Below are 21,743 nucleotides of genomic sequence, written 5' to 3'. Positions count from 1 at the left end.
TAACTGTACATAAGGGCTCCATAACACATTCATAAGCCATACATAGAACATACATTAGAACTACAAAATTGTGTATGTCAAATTTAAAACGTGTTGACATGGTCCAAAGCAAGGATGACTTCTGCTTGCCATATGTTACAGAGAAGCCGTCTGTTTGTTTAAAATCTGTATCTACTGTTGTCAGGTGAGTTGGATCTGTTTCTACCTGTTAGCCTGTTGACCTAATACCAGCTAATACCATATCAGACCCATGGCCTTATTTCATTAGGTCAAATACCTTGAGGTCAAGTAACAATGGAGGATGTTTTATTTTTGTGTGTTGTTTTCTACCATTGTTACAGACAATAAAATGTTATTCAAAACTTTTCCAAATGAACATTCATTTATATATGATATGTCGCCTATTTTTACCAGGTTAGGGGCGGTTTGTGTGTATGAATCTGTCTGACTGTCCTGTTCTCCCACCACCATATCCTGGACCACCTCACACGTGACTCCCTAACTCCAGCTACGTTTACATGTCAGTCATTTAGCAGACGCTCTTATCCACAGCCACTTACAGTACAGGCATATCATTTCATACTGGTCCCCCGTGGGAATCGAACCCACAACCCTGGTGCTGCAAGCACTATGCTCTACCAACTGAGCCTCCGACTCCCAGATAAACAGATTATGACGTAGAGATTGGCCTGGTCATTAGGAGCCACCTAAAGTGGATAAGCCTTTCAGTGTCTGAGGGGGGTGACACTGAGTAAGCTGACTCGGCACGTGTACACCAGGCTGTAGGGTATTGAAGCAAGTAAGTCTCTGTACATATACAGTCAAGCCTCAGTCTGTTGAGTTTACAGTCCATTTCAAAGTTACAAAACATTTCCATATTCTGACCGACCTCCATTCCCAACATGGTTGGATCTCTGAAGTGTTACTGTACACTCAAGATGAGAGGGCTAAAAGACTGGGCTGGACTGTGTCCGCTAAGGATCTCTGCTAATAATAGTCATTTGCAAATCCTCTCAAGAACCAACAGGAACTTGCTCACACTCAGAAGAGATGTGTTTCCAATACCTTGCTAACGTGTAGAAAATGTATGTGTCAGAGCATGTGAAGCTATAAAGGTGTAACTTGTTTTTGTAGTTATAAAATAAGGAAGAACCTTTTTGATGTCTTGTTTGATCTTGTAGAACGTGGAAGTGCATCGTTTCAATGGCCTCCAAAGGACATGGCGACACCGACTCAGGACGGTTACCCCCGGCCCCAGCTTACTCCAAAGAGGTGCCGCCTGGTCACAATGCCGTGTACCCAGCGCCCACCGTGGTGCCACCACCCCCAAGCTACCTGACACCTTCAGCCCCACCGGTTCATATGATGATGTCTGCCTCTCTCGGACCACTCAATGCTGTCTACCCAGCTCCCACAAACCCTGGATTCCCACCCCCTGGATACGTGACCCCTTCAGCTCCTCCTATGATGCCTGCCCCTTTCGGACACCCTAATGCTGTCTACCCCGCGCCCACAAACCCCGGAATCCCGCCAGTACCCCCAGGCTACGTGCCCCCTCCGGTCCCTGCGGTGATGCCTGCCCCTCCGCCTGATCTCCGACCCACCGGCTGCCCCCCAGGACTGGAATACCTGATTCATGTCGACCAGCTTCTCGTCCATCAGACTTTTCATCTGGCCGAACTGCTGGGTTGGGAGGTTAGAAATTCCTACAATGTGAAGAACAGCATCGGGCAACAAGTGTTTCTGGCGGAAGAGGAGAACAACTGCTGCACCCTACAGTGTTTTGGCCCCAGCCGACCTTTCACCTTTCACATCCAGGACAACCTGGGGCAGGAGGTGTTGACCCTGACGCGCCCTCTTGCGTGCAGCTACTGCTGCTTCCCCTGCTGCCTGCAAGACCTGGAGGTGCAGAGTCCCCCCGGTATTCCAATAGGGTATGTGGTGCAGGAGTGTCACCCGTTCCTGCCCAAACTCACTGTGCTGAACGAGAGGAGACAGCCTCAGCTGAGGATCAAAGGGCCGCTGTTTTTCTGTAGTTGTTGCAGAGACGTCACATTTGAGGTGAAGACTCTGGATGACTCAATGTTGATAGGGCACATCAGTAAGCAGTGGTCCGGCTTCCTGCGCGAAGTCTACACGGACGCAGATCATTTTGGAATCGTGTTCCCAATGGACCTGGATGTGAAGATGAAGGCTGTGCTGCTGGGAGCCTGCTTCCTGATCGATTTCCTGTATTTTGAGGAAAGGAAAGGAGACAAGAAACATTGAACTTTTACTCTGTGCCGACTACGGAACCCACGGTTCCTTTCAGAATCATCACGCATCAAAATGACATTAGACCTACAATAAAGTTGCATGTCAAAATCAACAACTCCAAATCCCTCTCATTGTGTATATCTAACGGTCCTCTCCCCAGTGTTTACTCTCCATCTTAAACAACTTCCTACTTCTCAGCATCAACAAAACAACTACAAGGCTACAAGGTCCCGGGTTCAGTAACAACAAAACAACTCCAAGGCTAAATATTTTGGGGTTCAGTAACAACAAGACGACTACAAACTACAAGGACCAGGGGTTCCGTACCAACAAAACAACTACAAGGTTACAAGGTCCCCGGGGTTCAGTATCAACAAAACAACTACAAAGTTACAAGGTCCCATGGGTTCCGTAACAACAAAACAACTACAAAGTTACAAGGTCCCATGGGTTCCGTAACAACAGAAGCAGGGCAAGCTTCATCCTAACAGCCACCATCCTATTGAATAGTGGGACATAGGACACAATTTACATTACATGGCCAGACAGTAGGCTATACATGTCACAGGGTACTGTGTGTTTACTTTGTATTGTATTCCATTATATTATAGTGTATTGAATTAGTTTATTTCCTTTCTGTCATATATACAGTACAATTCCAATACAACGTATGTTGCATCATACAAGCTCAATACAACATTGACATAGCAACTAAATGGTGGCTAGAATCCAACAAAATATCATGCTGCTGAGTGTCGCAAATTGAGTTGAACAATGTTAGCCTTGGCTCATGAGTCATCTCCACATTGGTCATCATGACCCACTTAACGGTATGCCTGTTCGTTAAACTGCTTATAGGGAGGAGACTAGTGAGCCTCTAGTCTACTAGAAGCGTTGATGGTCTAATTCAATAAAGAGACGTTGCTGCTCAATGTTATTGTTTAGCGTTACTGTACGCTGAGCGGCTGCTACAGCCTATTCATTGTGCAAACCTCGTGAAGACCACTTTTGCGTCACGGTGTCCAGCTCCAAGCTACCTTTCCCGCTCCACGAGAAGCGCGCGGGACAGTTGCTCGGCATCTCTGATGCAAGCTTGACGTTAATTAAGTGTGTTTTAGTTCATTATGGCAGGAGAAGATTTCCAGCCGAGTTTGAGTTACAGAGGTTGTGTGGATTATTGCATACCAGATTTATCCCCCGTTAACAAAATATGAGGAACAAATCGTCTGTGCGCAGTTAGGGAAGTAGCCTGGATGCGCACACTGTTCTAGAACGGCGGAGGATTCCAACAACATAGGTGGATGTACTGAACTAGATTTTCTGTGAAGGTAAATTAGATGATTTTGTTTTGCAAATTAATAATAGGATATGGTCTGTTTTTATTTCAATACTTTTTGGCTAAAGGATATCTGTTTGTTCAACTCTTACGCTGTTACGTAGGCTATAGTCTTTCCTCACATAAATAGTTAAATGGAATTACACTTTTTGGAAGGTGTTGAGATTTATAGCCTAGAACTACTAGATTTAATATCACAATTGTATATTTTTTCTTTCCTACTATATGCAGCCTATATATTGACAAAATATGTTCTCTCAATTGTGTTTACGGGAGTGGCCTAATAACGGTACTCTAATCCTGGGAAATGGACAATAGGTTTATCCAGTCACTGGGTGCCTCTGCACCATGGTGGTTTTATCCGATGGCTCTCCCTGAGCCAGCCATGCCCCGGGGGCCGGTTCAGGTCGGTTTCTACGAGATCATCAGGACGCTGGGGAAGGGAAACTTCGCTGTAGTTAAACTGGCTTGTCACAAAGTCACAAAAACCCAGGTGTGTAATTACGCATGCATAATGCATATGAAACATTTATTCCCTACACCATTAATCTCCAATATTCAACTCCACCTCTTCCAGTCATTGTGTTAATGATAGTTAGCATTGGCTCTCAAAATGACCTCTTACTTCATACTGGACACAGAGACATACAAATGGAATCAACAAGTCCATCTGACTCTGGGGAAGTGGATAAAGGGCCTCTTTGACAAAATCCCAAAGTATCATATCATACTAATTTGAGTGTCCCCGGATTTACATTTACTATATTACGTCTAGTATATGTGACCAGGCTGGAATGGGACCTTGGCAGCGCCTGAAGTGGCACATTATTCCCTGTATATTCACAGTGCACTACTTTTGAACAGGGTCCAGGGCTTTGGTCAAAAGTAGTGCACTGTATAGGGGTTAGGGTGCCATTTCGAAATGAACTATCTGCTTTCTGTACACACAGGTGGCCATTAAAATCATTGATAAAAAGAGACTGGAGCCCTCTGACCTGAAGAAGATCTACAGAGAGGTCGAGGTGATGAAGCTCCTCAACCATCCGCACATTATCAAGCTCTATCAGGTAGCTCCTCAACCATCCTCACATTATCAAGCTCTATCAAGTAGCTCCTCAACCATCCTCACATTATCAAGCTCTATCAAGTAGCTCCTCAACCATCCTCACATTATCAAGCTCTATCAAGTAGCTCCTCAACCATCCTCACATTATCAAGCTCTATCAAGTAGCTCCTCAACCATCCTCACATTATCAAGCTCTATCAAGTAGCTCCTCAACCATCCTCACATTATCAAGCTCTATCAGGTAGCTCCTCAACCATCCTCACATTATCAAGCTCTATCAAGTAGCTCCTCAACCATCCTCACATTATCAAGCTCTATCAGGTAGAGGATAGAGTTGTGGAACTACTTTCTCTCTCTCTCTCTGCCCCCTCTCTCTCATTCTCTACATGGAAGATTTTGAAAGGTCAGGTTGTTTATCTTGTAATAGGGGTTAAGTGTATGTTTCCCAGCCCTCAGCCCAGCCACCCCCAGCTCTATGAGTCACATGGGGATTTTCAGAATGGAAAATGACGACCCCGTCAACCCACCCCTACTTCCAATATGGTCTCAAAGCAAATATTTCTTAAAACAGAGAATCTTTAACTTGTTTTTTGTGATGGTTTTTAAGGATTCTAATATGGTCCCTGCTGTCATATTCTCGCTTTACGCTTTGGGCACACTCTTCCACAGGATTACATGTAATAATGACATGGGAAATGTATATTTAAGTTGTATTTATCAGTGAGTGTGCCTCTCTTGTGTCTTGCAGGTCATGGAAACAAAGGACATGTTGTACATGGTGATGGAGTATGCCAGGAACGGAGAGATGTTTGGTAAGTGGAAGGGTATCGCTCTAGAGGTGTCCATGATGCTTGGTGCAATCTCTTAGAACAGTGTGTTTGTGTGTGTGCACATGTGTACTTGATCACAAATTATTTACAATGATTCAATCAAACAATCTGAACCAACCAATCAATTACATTCCTCATTATTCACCCTCTATCCCCTCCTCTCCTATCCTTCCACCCTCTATCCCCTCCTCTCCCTACATCCCATCCTCTATCCCCTCCTCTCCCTACATCCCACCCTCTATCCCCTCCTCTCCCATCCTTCCACCCTCTATCCCCTCCTCTCCCTACATCCCATCCTCTATCCCCTCCTCTCCCTACATCCCATCCTCTATCCCCTCCTCTCCCATCCTTCCATCCTCTATCCCCTCCTCTCCCATCCTTCCACCCTCTATCCCCTCCTCTCCCATCCTTCCACCCTCTATCCCCTCCTCTCCCTACATCCCATCCTCTATCCCCTCCTCTCCCTACATCCCATCCTCTATCCCCTCCTCTCCCATCCACCCACCCTCTATCCCCTCTCCCTATATCCCACCCTCTGTAGATTACTTGTTGTCGTCGGGGCGGCTGAGTGAGAGTGAGGCTCGCAGGAAGTTCTGTCAGATCCTGTCAGCGGTGGACTACTGCCACAGCAACCACATCGTCCACAGAGACCTGAAAGCTGAGAACCTTCTGCTGGACTCCAACATGGACATCAAAGTAGCAGGTACAGGCAGAAAGGAGAGGCTCGGAAATCAATCAACCTTGAATCACAGAAAGATGGATATTTAAAAACAGGCCAAATAGAATTGCTTTAGTTAGTAATTAAGCTACAGTGCATTTGGAATGTATTCAGACCCCTTGACTTTTTCCACATTTTGTTACAATATAGCCTTCTTCTAAAATTGATATAATAGTTTTTACCCTCATCAATCCAAAATGTAAATAAGGTATATCTATTGTTTATTTGTAATAAATTTGCAAACATTTGTAAAAACCTGTTTTCACTTTGTCATTATGCGGTATTGTGTGTAGATTGATGAGGGGGAAATATATTTGATCAATTGTAGAATAAGGCTGTAACATAACAAAATGTGGAAAAAGTCAAGGGGTCTGAATAATTTCCAAATGCACTGTATATTATATAATATTTTATTAGATTCTATTAAAGGTGGTGGTTTAAAAAATGTAAACAATTGTCGTGTCTTTGGCTATGCTGGATTAAGTGATATGACTTGCTATTCTATAAAATACTTTCTCTGTAATTAATATTACCTGATTGAGCTAATCATGTAAATGTAATTAACTAGAGAGTCGGGGCACCACAAAATAATATTTATAGAGCTGTTATCTTCCGAATAAACTCTTAAAGACCTAGTAATATTTGACATCAATAGCGGTCAATATTAATCGTCATCTTATTTCAGTCTCATCTGAAAGTTGTAAATTCTTGGTTATCTTCACGAACCCTGGCTAACAAGTTGATCAGCAATACAAAATTGGGTTTAATTATTTATTTACTAAATACCTAATTAATCACACAGAATTACCTATACACAGAATGAATAATACCTTGATTACAAATTACGTCATAAAGGAAAACATCCTTAGCGGGCAGAACAGATATGACAGCTGGTTACACAAAAGAAAAGGGGCTGGGTTTGAGTGAAAGAGCAGGAAGACTGAGGGACAAAGGGAAGAAGCTGTGCTATCGTAAATACAGTATCTTATGCATCCTAAATTACCGCCCATTTGGAAAAGGAAAATGCAATAAATATTTACTCTGAGCTGTGCTTCAGTAGGTTGGTGGTAGATGGAAGGCTGGGTTGCCAAACTGAGTCCTTTGTCCTTTGAAGAATGTCTCTGGTGGTCAATTGGATAAGTTGTAGTAACGTCGTTGTGTGGTAGACGGGATACTCTGTCTGTTCATTCCTAGCCCGCGTTTGCAGCTGCTGTGGCTAACTCAACGGCTAGGAGGTATCACTTCTGTAGTGAATAAGAGTTCAAAGTTCATACCATTCGCAACCAAAGCTCACGCTGAGGTTGGCTTAGTTCTGTAGTTGACATGTTAGTCCTTTTAAAGCAGAGGCTGCAGACCTCATGTACTTGGAACAGGAGGTTACATTTTCGTCAAGGCTTTATATAGTGGAGCGAGAAGGGTGCGTTTGAAAAGTTCTATAACCCATGTCTCTTCACAGGGGCGGGCCACTGATTGAGCAGAGCACTAACCTTATGAAAACCCAAATCTCTCATTTGGAAGCTAAAATTACATTTCATCTCTTCACCAATAATTTTATATTCAAACATTTAAATTGAACAACAATTCCATGTGACTCCGATAACTACAATATGCAGACTTTCCACTGTAGAGTTTGTCATCGTATCATTGATGAGAATATCCCAGATGACAACCGAACTGACATCATATTCATTAAGTACCACCGCATATGTTCAATTGGTCGGATTACCAGAATATAGTTCATTTCCCCCCACCTTCTGATGTTCCCAGAATCTCTATGTTAACCAAGGGGTTTTCAAATTTCACATCAGTAGGGTAGAGAGAGGAAAAAGAGGGGAAGATGTATTTATGACTGTCATAAACCTACCCCCAGGCCAACGTCATGACACAAGGCCTTACCCCCAGGCCTTGTCATGTGCATATGTGTCCTATGATATGAATGAGAATGTTCCAGAGGATTCACAAGGGCTTTAGGCAGGGCTTTTCAATTCCAGTCCTAGTGGGCCAAAACATCTCTGTTTTTCGGTTCTACCTGGTAGTTAATTGCACTCACCTGGTATCCCAGGTCTGAATCAGTCCCTGATTAGAAGGAGAGGATGAAAAACATAAATATTTTGGCTTTCCAGGATTGAACAGCCCTGGCTTTAGGGATAGTATCCTCTGATATTAATGGACTTTTTCCTCTCCCTCCCTGTAGACTTTGGTTTTGGGAACTTCTTCAGTGAAGGACAATTTCTGTCCACCTGGTGTGGGTCCCCGCCCTACGCCGCTCCAGAGGTGTTTGAGGGGATTGAGTATGAGGGGCCTCCTCTAGACATCTGGGTAAGGGACCAGGAAGGGATGGTTTCTCTCCTATTCTCTTGCTTTGGGTTGATTATTTCTCTTTAACCCATTGGAATTTCATGGGAATGAAAGTGCAGATGAAGGTTGTATGTTTTCAGATCTCAGAATGCCTCTTGTACTGTAATAACCTTATAGGTGGTTATTGTGGTGCAGAGATGATTCATCATGAATTCTATATCTTTATCTGGTAGTGACAGTAGTACTAATAGTAGTAGGAAGTAGCAGGACTGTAGTGCTCATCTCGCTCCCCTCTTTTGGTGTTCAGAGTCTGGGCGTGGTGCTGTACGTGTTGGTGTGTGGCGTCCTGCCCTTTGACGGCCCCTCCCTCCCCGCGCTCAGACAGAGGGTCCGGGAGGGCCGCTTCAGAATCCCCTTCTACATGTCCCAAGGTACTGTCCTGCAGGACTGGTGACATGACAGATTCTCACGGCACAAGGCTGAAACCGCACCCTATTCCCTATTTTGTATGCTACTCTGTAGTAGTGCAATAAATTAGTGCTGTGTATAGATTAGAGTAGTGATCGGGGCGAAAATCAATACAGTTACATATCGCAATATTATTTTGGAAGATATTATATCGATACTTTGACTCCAAGTATAGATTAAAAAAAGGTGTATATACAGTACAAGTCAACAGTTTGGACACATCCACTCATTCAAGGATTTTTCTTTATTTTTTACTATTTTCTACACTGTGGAATGTAGTTACCAAAAATGTGTTAACCAAATCAAAATAGATTTTAGATTTTAGATTCTTAAAAGTAGCCACCCTTTGCCTTGATGACAGCTTTGCACACTCCTGGCATTCTCTCAACCAGCTTCATGAGGTAGTTACCTGGAATGCATTTCAATTAACAGGTGTGCCTTGTTAATTTGTGGAATTTCTTTCCTTAATGCATTTGAGCCAATTAGTTGTGTTGTGACAAGGTAGGGGTGGTAAACAGAAGATAGCCCTATTTGGTAAAATACCAAGTCCATGTGCTATTTCATAGTTTTGATGTACAATGTAGAAAATAGTAAAAATAAGGAAAAACCCTTGAATTAGTAGGCGTGTCCAACCTTTTGACTAGTACTGTATATATTTTGTTTGTTATTGCTAGGTAGCGTTAGCTAGTGCTAGTTGACTGTACCTGTGCCATAACTCTGGTATTTTTCATCCTATAGCTTGTTCTGCATCTTCTTTTTAAATAGTAAGCCAACATGTTTTCAGCACTTCTATTTCCATGACTGATCAAATATCATATTCTCACGTTCTCTCTTGTCTCTCTGCAGCAGACATATAGTGAGCAATATGTTTGGTACATCACCTCTCAATACATATCGTAGGGTGATAATATTGCATTGTGAGGTCCCTGGCAATTCCCAGCCCTTGATAATAGCGTGCCATTTCGGACCCATTCACAGACAACGTTAGATATGATTATAGATGTTATAAATCCATGTTGTGTTACATCAACTAAGCACTGCTGTTGTCACCACCAACACAACGTTTCCTTAGGTCATAACACACTAAAACCAATCGAACTACAGCGGTGACCTCAGCCGGTTCTGAAACCCTCTTCATTTTGTCCCTTATCTCCCTCCATACCATCAGACTGTGAGAACCTGGTGCGGAGGATGTTAGTAATTGAACCGGCCAAGCGGATCACGGTGGCCCGGATCAAGAAGCACCGCTGGATGAAGTCGGACCCCCGGCCACGGCAGCCCCTCCAGAGACGCCCCAGCCGACCCCTGCCCCTGATGCAGAGCCCTGTCTGGGGAGAATTACAGCGAGCCGGTACTTGGCCTCATGCAGACCCTGGGCATCGACCGGCAGAGGACCATTGAGGTAAGTGTGAGAAATACTAAGAAACTAGTGTGAGTCCTATGTGTAACTCCATATCTGTGTAGCTACATTTCCTACTGTAATTTCAATATCTCTCTCTCTCTCTCTCTCTCTCTCTCTCTCTCTCCCTCTCTCTCTCTCTCTCTCTAGTCTCTTCAGAGCAGCAGCTACAACCACTTCTCTGCTATCTACCGTCTCATGCTGGAGAAGGTGAAAGAGCTCCGCTCCCTCAGACTGCCCCAGAGCACCGAAAAGGTGACCCCCAACCCTGACCACGACACTCTGCTACCGACCTGCATTAGTGATCAGGATCACCATGGAAACCAGGGGGAGGAGCCACAGGAAGGGGAGCTGCAAGAGGAGGGAGGGGCAGCAACCCTCTCCTTAGACCCCTCCCACAGACACACTCTGGCCGAGGTCTCTGCCAGCCTCCAGCAGTGCAGCCCATCTTGTGAGTACTGAGACACACACATGCACATGCACACGCACAAATCTGAACTATGTTCATTTAGATACAAACATTTGCATGAGGTACACACACCACTATACACACAGCACTATACACACCACTATACACACAGCACTATACACACCACTATACACACACACACCACTATAGACACACCACTATACACACCACTATAGACACACCACTATAGACACACCACTATACACACCATACACTATAGACACACCACTATAGACACACCACTATACACACCATTATACACACCACTATACACACCACTATAGACACACCACTACACCTACACCCCACTATACACACACCACTATAGACACATCACTATAGACACACACTATAGACACATCACTATAGACACACCACTATAGACACACCACTATAGACACACCACTATACACACCACTATAGACACACCACTATACACACCACTATACACACACCACTATATAGACACACCACTATAGACACCACTACAGCACTAGCACTATACACACACCACTATACACACACCACTATAGACACACTACGATACACACTACTATAGACACACCACTATAGACACACCACTATACACACACCACTGTAGACACACTACGATACACACCACTATAGACACACCACTATAGACACACCACTATAGACACACCACTATAAACACACCACTATACACACACCACTATACACACACCACTATAGACACACCACTATAAACACCACTATACACACACCACTATAGACACATCACTATAAACACCACTATACACACCACTATAGACACACCACTATACACATACCACTATACACACCACTATAGACACACCACTATACATAGCCCACTTTCACATTGTCACAAAGTTACAGGGCTAAATTTCCCTACTCTCTCCTCATCTACAGGTGCTGTGGTAAACTCATCCGACCAAGCTTCCTCAGATAGTTTCTCCTCTTCCTCCTCTTCCTTCTCTGCCAGTCCCAGCCTGTCCAGCCCAATTGAGGACCCCTATATGTTACTTGTCACCACTGTGGATGGCCCTGGGACCTATAGCCCCACAGAGTCCCCCCTGGCCCTGTCCTCTACCGTGCCCAGCACTGTTGACGGCCCCTATCAGTTACTGGGCACCACCGGTCATCTGGCCCTGTCGTCCACCCTGCAGCCCCCTCCCCAGGATAGCCTCCCCGTACCCAGCTTCCAGGAGGGCCGCCGAGCCTCCGACATGGACACCGGCGCTCTAACACAAGGTATGGACGACCACTTCAAAATTAAAGCACAGATCAAGTATGACAGATGGAAAGAAGAAAACCTTCTTATGTATACTGTAATTAGCTCCTGTCTTACACATTGGAGACATCTCTTGAGTTTTAATCATCTTTGATGTAGATCAGAAACGACAAAGGTCCTAGAATGGATCCTTGAGGAACTCCACAAGATATTAAGATACCTGTCAGTCTGCACACACAAACTGCTCTCTAAAATGAGCATCATTCTGTAACCGTTATTAAAAATGTAGTTGTAGATCTATTCTTGGTGGCTTTCATGAAGGTTTATGATGTTGTGATCTTTGACCTCTGTTCCAGGTCTGAGGGTGTTCCGCCAGAAGTTGAGGGGGAGGCCAGCGCCAAGGGCCTGCTGGGACTGAACAAGATGAAGAGCCCCGGGGTCCGGCACGGGTGGTCCCCCAGCCTCTGGCCCTGCACCCTGCCCCCTGCCTGGGGGGGCGAGACCTGTCCCACTGTGTCCCCACCACACCACTGTCAGAGGAGGGCTTCCAGCAGCAGACGTGAGGCAGACCCTTTTGTTTCTTATCATTGTGACTCAAATTATTATCAAGCCATTTTGATGTGGGTTAAATACATTTGTCAAAAGCTTTTAAACATTTGCTTGATTTGTCTTGGACGTTGCACCTGCAACCGGTTCCATTGTATTGGAGCAAACTAAATGAAGTGCAGCCCAAGTATTTGAAAATATTAGACACCTGTTGTTCTACTGACTCTTCTCTGTGTCTTCCCCCAGAGTGATCCAGATTCCACTGTGCCAATTCCACCCGACCACACCTCTTCCTCCACGCCACCCCACGTCTTCCTCCCCGCCACCACACCTCTTCCTGTCTCCTCCCGTCCCTCCTAACGTTCCCGCTCCTCCTCGTCCTCCCATTGGTCTGTTCTCCACACACACACTGTCACATGACTTCCTCACACCCTCCCTTCAACAGAACCACTCACCACACCCACAACTACACCCACACCCACAACTACACTCACAGCTACACCCACAGCCACAACTACACTCACAACTACACCCACAGACACAACTACACCAGCAACTACACTCACAACTACACCCACACTCACAACTACACCCACAACTACACCCACAGCCACAACTACACCCACAACTACACCCACAGCCACAACTACACCCACAGTCACAACTATACCCACAACTACAACCACACTCACAGCTACACTCACAACTACACCCACAGTCACAACTGTACCCACAACTACAACCACACTCACAGCTACACTCACAGCTACACCAAAAGACACACCCACAACCACAATCCTACCTATCTCTATGCTCAGAGCAACCGCTAGACTTATCCCCTTCCTCTTCCTCTTCCTCCTTCTCTTCTTCAGCCATGGTGGCGTCGGCTGGCCACCTCTTGGAGACGCACCTCCATATCAGCTCTCCTCGGGTTGAGAACCACACCCCACCCTTCTCTGACGCTCCTCACCTCCCTGTTCAGCCCCAGTTCCCCACCCGAAACCCCAGTCTCAGCCTAAGCTACTGCACCCCCACCCAGAACCCCTGTCTCAACAACTACACCCCCCACCCAGACCCCGGTCTCAACTACTACACCCCCACGTCCACCCCCACAACCACCCAGACCTCAAGACTCAACTATTGCAGCCTCACCCCCACAACCACCCAGACCCCCAGTCTCAGCTACAGCAACCCCACTCCCACCCCCACAACTACCCAGACCCCCAGTCTCAGCTACTGCACCCCCACCCCCACAACTACCCAGAACCCCAGTCTCAGCTACTGCACCCCCACCCCCACAACTACCCAGACCCCCAGTCTCAGCCTCAGTTACTGTATTCCCACTCTGACTCCCAGCCTCAGCCAAGGCCCTGGGCCAACCACCGCCTCTATACCCACTCCCAGACCTCCAGGCGGCCCCAGCTCCAGCGCCAGCCACGTCTGCCTCCATGCCCAGTAGGGAGAATGGATCCTGCGTACGGACCGTAGGAAACACCCAGGACTACAGGCCTAGCAGCTATTGGACAGCAACGGTCTCAAGGCTAACATTTGGACTCAGAGAGAGAGACTGGAGAAGTGGAACTGGGCCTCAGACTGATGTCCCCAATGACTCAATGCCACGATGCTCTGTCAACAGTGGACGTTAATAAAGAAGGATGACATCAGTGGGACCTACTTAGGATGGACTGTGAGTCCAATGGTGGAATGAGCTTCCCCTAAAGCTAGGACAGCAGAGTCCCTGCCCATCTTCCGAAAACAACTGAAACTCTACCTCTTCAAACATTGTCTTAAATAAGACATTGCACTTCTCTTTTCCTACTAGCACTGCAAACTGTCATGTCTGTTGTTATGTGAACTGAAAATACCAATAATTGACCTACTGTGGAGACAGCAGTCTTTTCCAGGAAGCACAACTCCCAGTATTCTCCTATTATCCTATTACAAACTCAGTTAAGTGGTAGTTGTTGTCTCCTGTCGTCTTCCATAAACTGTCTTTGATTCAGTGCAGTTGGCATGAGGAAGACGACTTAAAATAGGTGTTTTCTCATGCAGTTTGAATTCAGACCCGCCTTGTGCCTTTTGAACAAACAAGAAGACTATTGTATTGAGTGGACCAGACTCTCTGTAATACGTTGTTTGTATTTGTCGAACATTGTAAATTGGATTTGTAGTTGGATACTTGTTGATACGTTGATGGATCATTTCTTAATAACAAAGGAATTAAAAAATATATTACTGGTCTTTGCTGTTTATTGCTGTTGCTCTGTATGACTTGTCTGTTTTCAGCTGGCCCACCACCACCAGCCCACCTCTACCTGTCTGGCTCTGCTTTGGTTGTCTGTTTTCAGCTGGCCCACCACCACCAGCCCACCGCTACCTGTCTGGCTCTGCTTTGGTTGTCTGTTTTCAGCTGGCCCACCACCACCAGCCCACCTCCACCTGTCTGGCTCTGCTTTGGTCTGTCTGTTGTCTGTTTTCAGCTGGCCCACCACCACCAGCCCACCTCCACCTGTCTGGCTCTGCTTTGGTTGTCTGTTTTCAGCTGGCCCACCACCACCAGCCCACCTCTACCTGTCTGGCTCTGCTTTGCTTTGTTGTCTGTTTTCAGCTGGCCCACCACCACCAGCCCACCTCCACCTGTCTGGCTCTGCTTTGGTTGTCTGTTTTCAGCTGGCCCACCACCACCAGCCCACCTCTACCTGTCTGGCTCTGCTTTGGTTGTCTGTTTTCAGCTGGCCCACCACCACCAGCCCACCTCCACCTGTCTGGCTCTGCTTTGGTTGTCTGTTTTCAGCTGGCCCACCACCACCAGCCCACCTCCACCTGTCTGGCTCTGCTTTGGTTGTCTGTTTTCAGCTGGCCCACCACCACCAGCCCACCTCCACCTGTCTGGCTCTGCTTTGGTTGTCTGTTTTCAGCTGGCCCACCACCACCAGCCCACCTCCACCTGTCTGGCTCTGCTTTGGTTTGGTCTGTTTTCAGCTGGCCCACCACCACCAGCCCACCTCCACCTGTCTGGCTCTGCTTTGGTTGTCTGTTTTCAGCTGGCCCACCACCACCAGCCCACCTCCACCTGTCTGGCTCTGCTTTGGTTGTCTGTTTTCAGCTGGCCCACCACCACCAGCCCACCTCTACCTGTCTGGCTCTGCTTTGGTTGTCTGTTTTCAGCTGGCCCACCACCACCCAGCCCACCTGTCTGGCCTGTCTGGCTCCCACCACCACCAGCCCACCTGCTTTGCTTTGGTTGTCTGTTTTCAGCTGGCCCCACCACCAGCCAGCCCACCTCCACCTGTCTGGCTCTGCTTTGGTTGTCTGTTTTCAGCTGGCCCACCACCACCAGCCCACCTCCACCTGTCTGGCTCTGCTTTGGTTGTCTGTTTTCAGCTGGCCCACCACCACCAGCCCACCTCCACCTGTCTGGCTCTGCTTTGGTTGTCTGTTTTCAGCTGGCCCACCACCACCAGCCCACCTCTACCTGTCTGGCTCTGCTTTGGTTGTCTGTTTTCAGCTGGCCCACACCACCAGCCCACCTCCACCTGTCTGGCTCTGCTTTGGTTGTCTGTTTTCAGCCCACCACCACCAGCCCACCTCCACCTGTCTGGCTCTGCTTTGGTTGTCTGTTTTCAGCTGGCTCTCCACCTGTCTGGCTCTGCTTTGGTTGTCTGTTTTCAGCTGGCCCACCACCACCAGCCCACCTCCACCTGTCTGGCTCTGCTTTGGTTGTCTGTTTTCAGCTGGCCCACCCAGCCCACCTCCACCTGTCTGGCTCTGCTTTGGTTGTCTGTTTTCAGCTGGCCCACCACCACCAGCCCACCTCCACCTGTCTGGCTCTGCTTTGTCTGGCTTGTCTGTTTTCAGCTGGCCCACCACCACCAGCCCACCTCCACCTGTCTGGCTCTGCTTTGGTTGTCTGTTTTCAGCTGGCCCACCAATACCAGCCCACCTCTACCTGTCTGGCTCTGCTTTGGTTGTCTGTTTTCAGCTGGCCCACCAATACCAGCCCACCTCCACCTGTCTGGCTCTGCTTTGGTTGTCTGTTTTCAGCTGGCCCACCACCACCAGCCCACCTCTACCTGTCTGGCTCTGCTTTGGTTGTCTGTTTTCAGCTGGCCCACCACCACCAGCCCACCTCCACCTGTCTGGCTCTGCTTTGGTTGTCTGTTTTCAGCTGGCCCACCACCACCAGCCCACCTCCACCTGTCTGGCTCTGCTTTGGTTGTCTGTTTTCAGCTGGCCCACCACCACCAGCCCACCTCTACCTGTCTGGCTCTGCTTTGGTTGTCTGTTTTCAGCTGGCCCACCAGCCCACCTCCACCTGTCTGGCTCTGCTTTGGCTTGCTTTGTCTGTTTTCAGCTGGCCCACCAATACCAGCCCACCTCTGGCTCTGCCTGTCTGGCTCTGCCCACCTTTGGTTGTCTCTGTTTTCAGCTGGCCCACCACCACCAGCCCACCTCCACCTGTCTGGCTCTGCTTTGGTTGTCTGTTTTCAGCTGGCCCACCCACCACCAGCCCACCTCTGGCCTGTCTGGCTCTGCTTTGCTTTGTTGTCTGTTTTCAGCTGGCCCACCACCACCAGCCCACCTCCACCTGTCTGGCTCTGCTTTGGTTGTCTGTTTTCAGCTGGCCCACCACCACCAGCCCACCTCTACCTGTCTGGCTCTGCTTTGGTTGTCTGTTTTCAGCTGGCCCACCACCACCAGCCCACCTCTACCTGTCTGGCTCTGCTTTGGTTGTCTGTTTTCAGCTGGCCCACCACCACCAGCCCACCTCTGGCTCCTGTCTGGCTCTGCTTTGTCTGGCTTGTCTGTTTTCAGCTGGCCCACCACCAGCCCACCTCCACCTGTCTGGCTCTGCTTTGGTTGTCCAGCCCACCTCCCACCTCCACCTGTCTGGCTCTGCTTTGGTTGTCTGTTTTCAGCTGGCCCACCACCACCAGCCCACCTCCACCTGTCTGGCTCTGCTTTGGTTGTCTGTTTTCAGCTGGCCCACCACCACCAGCCCACCTCCACCTGTCTGGCTCTGCTTTGGTTGTCTGTTTTCAGCTGGCCCACCACCACCAGCCCACCTCTACCTGTCTGGCTCTGCTTTGGTTGTCTGTTTTCAGCTGGCCCACCACCACCAGCCCACCTCCACCTGTCTGGCTCTGCTTTGGTTGTCTGTTTTCAGCTGGCCCACCACCACCACCAGCCCACCTCCACCTGTCTGGCTCTGCTTTGGTTGTCTGTTTTCAGCTGGCCCACCACCACCCAGCCCAGTCTGGCTCTGCTTTGGTTGTCTGTCTGGCTCTGCCTGTTGGCTCTGTCTGTCTTTTTCAGCTGGCCCACCACCACCAGCCCACCTCCACCTGTCTGGCTCTGCTTTGGTTGTCTGTTTTCAGCTGGCCCACCACCACCAGCCCACCTCTACCTGTCTGGCTCTGCTTTGGTTGTCTGTTTTCAGCTGGCCCACCACCACCAGCCCACCTCTACCTGTCTGGCTCTGCTTTGGTTGTCTGTTTTCAGCTGGCCCACCACCACCAGCCCACCTCCACCTGTCTGGCTCTGCTTTGGTTGTCTGTTTTCAGCTGGCCCACCACCACCAGCCCACCTCCACCTGTCTGGCTCTGCTTTGGTTGTCTGTTTTCAGCTGGCCCACCACCACCAGCCCACCTCCACCTGTCTGGCTCTGCTTTGGTTGTCTGTTTTCAGCTGGCCCACCAATACCAGCCCACCTCTACCTGTCTGGCTCTGCTTTGGTTGTCTGTTTTCAGCTGGCCCACCACCACCAGCCCACCTGTCTGGCTCTGCTTTGGTTGTCTGTTTTCACCTGTCTGGCTCTGCTTTGGTTGTCTGTTTTCAGCTGGCCCACCACCACCAGCCCACCTCCACCTGTCTGGCTCTGCTTTGGTTGTTTCTGTTTTCACCTGTCTGGCTCTGCCTGTTTTCACTGGCACCACCAGCCCACCTCCACCTGTCTGGCTCTGCTTTGGTTGTCTGTTTTCAGCTGGCCCACCACCACCAGCCCACCTCCACCTGTCTGGCTCTGCTTTGGTTGTCTGTTTTCAGCTGGCCCACCACCACCAGCCCACCTCTACCTGTCTGGCTCTGCTTTGGTTGTCTGTTTTCAGCTGGCCCACCACCACCAGCCCACCTCCACCTGTCTGGCTCTGCTTTGGTTGTCTGTTTTCAGCTGGCCCACCACCACCAGCCCACCTCCACCTGTCTGGCTCTGCTTTGGTTGTCTGTTTTCTGCTGGCCCACCACCACCAGCCCACCTCCACCTGTCTGGCTCTGCTTTGGTTGTCTGTTTTCAGCTGGCCCACCAATACCAGCCCACCTCTACCTGTCTGGCTCTGCTTTGGTTGTCTGTTTCTGGCAGCTGGCCCACCACCACCAGCCCACCTCCACCTGTCTGGCTCTGCTTTGGTTGTCTGTTTTCAGCTGGCCCACCACCACCAGCCCACCTCTGGCTCTGCTTTGGTCTGTCTGTTTCTGGCTCTGCAGTCTGGCCCACCACCAATACCAGCCCACCTCCACCTGTCTGGCTCTGCTTTGGTTGTCTGTTTTCAGCTGGCCCACCACCACCAGCCCACCTCCACCTGTCTGGCTCTGCTTTGGTTGTCTGTTTTCAGCTGGCCCACCACCACCAGCCCACCTCCACCTGTCTGGCTCTGCTTTGGTTGTCTGTTTTCAGCTGGCCCACCAATACCAGCCCACCTCTACCTGTCTGTTTTCTGTTTTGGCAGCTGGCCCACCAATACCAGCCCACCCCCACCTGTCTGGCTCTGCTTTGGTTGTCTGTTTTCAGCTGGCCCACCACCACCAGCCCACCTCCACCTGTCTGGCTCTGCTTTGGTTGTCTGTTTTCAGCTGGCCCACCACCACCAGCCCACCTCTACCTGTCTGGCTCTGCTTTGGTTGTCTGTTTTCAGCTGGCCCACCACCACCAGCCCACCTCCACCTGTCTGGCTCTGCTTTGGTTGTCTGTTTTCAGCTGGCCCACCACCACCAGCCCACCTCTACCTGTCTGGCTCTGCTTTGGTTGTCTGTTTTCAGCTGGCCCACCACCACCACCACCTGCCCACTGGCCCACCACCTGTCTGGCTCTGCTTTGGTTGTCTGTTTTCAGCTGGCCCACCACCACCAGCCCACCTCCACCTGTCTGGCTCTGCTTTGGTTGTCTGTTTTCAGCTGGCCCACCACCACCAGCCCACCTCCACCTGTCTGGCTCTGCTTTGGTTGTCTGTTTTCAGCTGGCCCACCACCACCAGCCCACCTCCACCTGTCTGGCTCTGCTTTGGTTGTCTGTTTTCAGCTGGCCCACCACCACCAGCCCACCTCCACCTGTCTGGCTCTGCTTTGGTTGTCTGTTTTCAGCTGGCCCACCAATACCAGCCCACCTCTACCTGTCTGGCTCTGCTTTGGTTGTCTGTTTTCAGCTGGCCCAGCCCACCTCCACCTGTCTGGCCTGCAGCTGGCCCACCACCAGCCCACCTCCACCTGTCTGGCTCTGCTTTGGTTGTGGCTGCCCACCTCCACCTGTCTGGCTCTGCTTTGGCCTGTTTTCAGCTGGCCCACCAGCCCACCTCCACCTGTCTGGCTCTGCTTTGGTTGTCTGTTTTCAGCTGGCCCACCAATACCAGCCCACCTCTACCTGTCTGGCTCTGCTTTGGTTGTCTGTTTTCAGCTGGCCCACCACCACCAGCCCACCTCCACCTGTCTGGCTCTGCTTTGGTTGTCTGTTTTCAGCTGGCCCACCACCACCAGCCCACCTCCACCTGTCTGGCTCTGCTGTCTGGCTGGCTGCCCACCTCCACCTGTCTGGCTCTGCTTTGGTTGTCTGTTTTCAGCTGGCCCACCAATACCAGCCCACCTGTCCTCCACCTGTCTGGCTCTGCTTTGGTTGTCTGTTTTCAGCTGGCCCACCACCACCAGCCCACCTCCACCTGTCTGGCTCTGCTTTGGTTGTCTGTTTTCAGCTGGCCCACCACCACCAGCCCACCTCCACCTGTCTGGCTCTGCTTTGGTTGTCTGTTTTCAGCTGGCCCACCACCACCAGCCCACCTCCACCTGTCTGGCTCTGCTTTGGTTGTCTGTTTTCAGCTGGCCCACCACCACCAGCCCACCTCCACCTGTCTGGCTCTGCTTTGGTTTTCAGTCTGTTTTCTGCTGGCCCACCACCACCAGCCCACCTCCACCTGTCTGGCTCTGCTTTGGTTGTCTGTTTTCAGCTGGCCCACCACCACCAGCCCACCTCCACCTGTCTGGCTCTGCTTTGGTTGTCTGTTTTCAGCTGGCCCACCACCACCAGCCCACCTCCACCTGTCTGGCTCTGCTTTGGTTGTCTGTTTTCAGCTGGCCCACCAATACCAGCCCACCTCTACCTGTCTGGCTCTGCTTTGGTTGTCTGTTTTCAGCTGGCCCACCAATACCAGCCCACCTCTACCTGTCTGGCTCTGCTTTGGTTATCTGTTTTCAGCTGGCCCACCACCACCAGCCCACCTCTACCTGTCTGGCTCTGCTTTGGTTGTCTGTTTTCAGCTGGCCCACCACCACCAGCCCACCTCTACCTGTCTGGCTCTGCTTTGGTTGTCTGTTTTCAGCTGGCCCACCACCACCAGCCCACCTCTACCTGTCTGTCTTTCAGCTGGCCCACCACCACCAGCCCACCTCCACCTGTCTGGCACTGCTTTGGTTGTCTGTTTTCAGCTGGCCCACCACCACCAGCCCACCTCCACCTGTCTGGCTCTGCTTTGGTTGTCTGTTTTCAGCTGGCCCACCACCACCAGCCCACCTCCACCTGTCTGGCTCTGCTTTGGTTGTCTGTTTTCAGCTGGCCCACCAATACCAGCCCACCTCCACCTGTCTGGCTCTGCTTTGGTTGTCTGTTTTCAGCTGGCCCACCAATACCAGCCCACCTCTACCTGTCTGGCTCTGCTTTGGTTGTCTGTTTTCAGCTGGCCCACCACCACCAGCCCACCTCCACCTGTCTGGCTCTGCTTTGGTTCCAGTCAGGGGGTTGGTATTGCTATACCTCCCTCACTGCCTGTAGTTTGTTATTATTATAATAATTGAGCCTTGCTCTGGCAGAGAGCTCCCCTGAAGAAGCAGAGCCTTACGCCTAGCCCTAATGACCTAATGCAGGTA

General features: G+C 49.6%; 1 protein-coding gene and 1 pseudogene across 1 annotated transcript; both read left to right on the top strand.

Moving 5' to 3' along the window:
• Positions 1–890: 890 nt before the first annotated feature.
• On the top strand, positions 891–2,474 carry LOC121844016 (phospholipid scramblase 2-like). Its single transcript, XM_042313886.1, has one exon. The coding sequence runs from the start codon at positions 1,204–1,206 to the stop codon at positions 2,266–2,268; it is 1,065 nt and encodes a 354-aa protein (XP_042169820.1). The 5' UTR covers positions 891–1,203; the 3' UTR covers positions 2,269–2,474.
• A 1,503-nt stretch (positions 2,475–3,977) lies between these two features.
• LOC121844017 lies at positions 3,978–14,076 on the top strand (annotated as a pseudogene).
• Positions 14,077–21,743: the final 7,667 nt, after the last annotated feature.

Source organism: Oncorhynchus tshawytscha, unplaced genomic scaffold (genome assembly GCF_018296145.1).
Source record: "Oncorhynchus tshawytscha isolate Ot180627B unplaced genomic scaffold, Otsh_v2.0 Un_contig_821_pilon_pilon, whole genome shotgun sequence".
NCBI lineage: Eukaryota > Metazoa > Chordata > Actinopteri > Salmoniformes > Salmonidae > Oncorhynchus > Oncorhynchus tshawytscha.
This window is presented reverse-complemented; position numbering and strand designations above follow the sequence as displayed.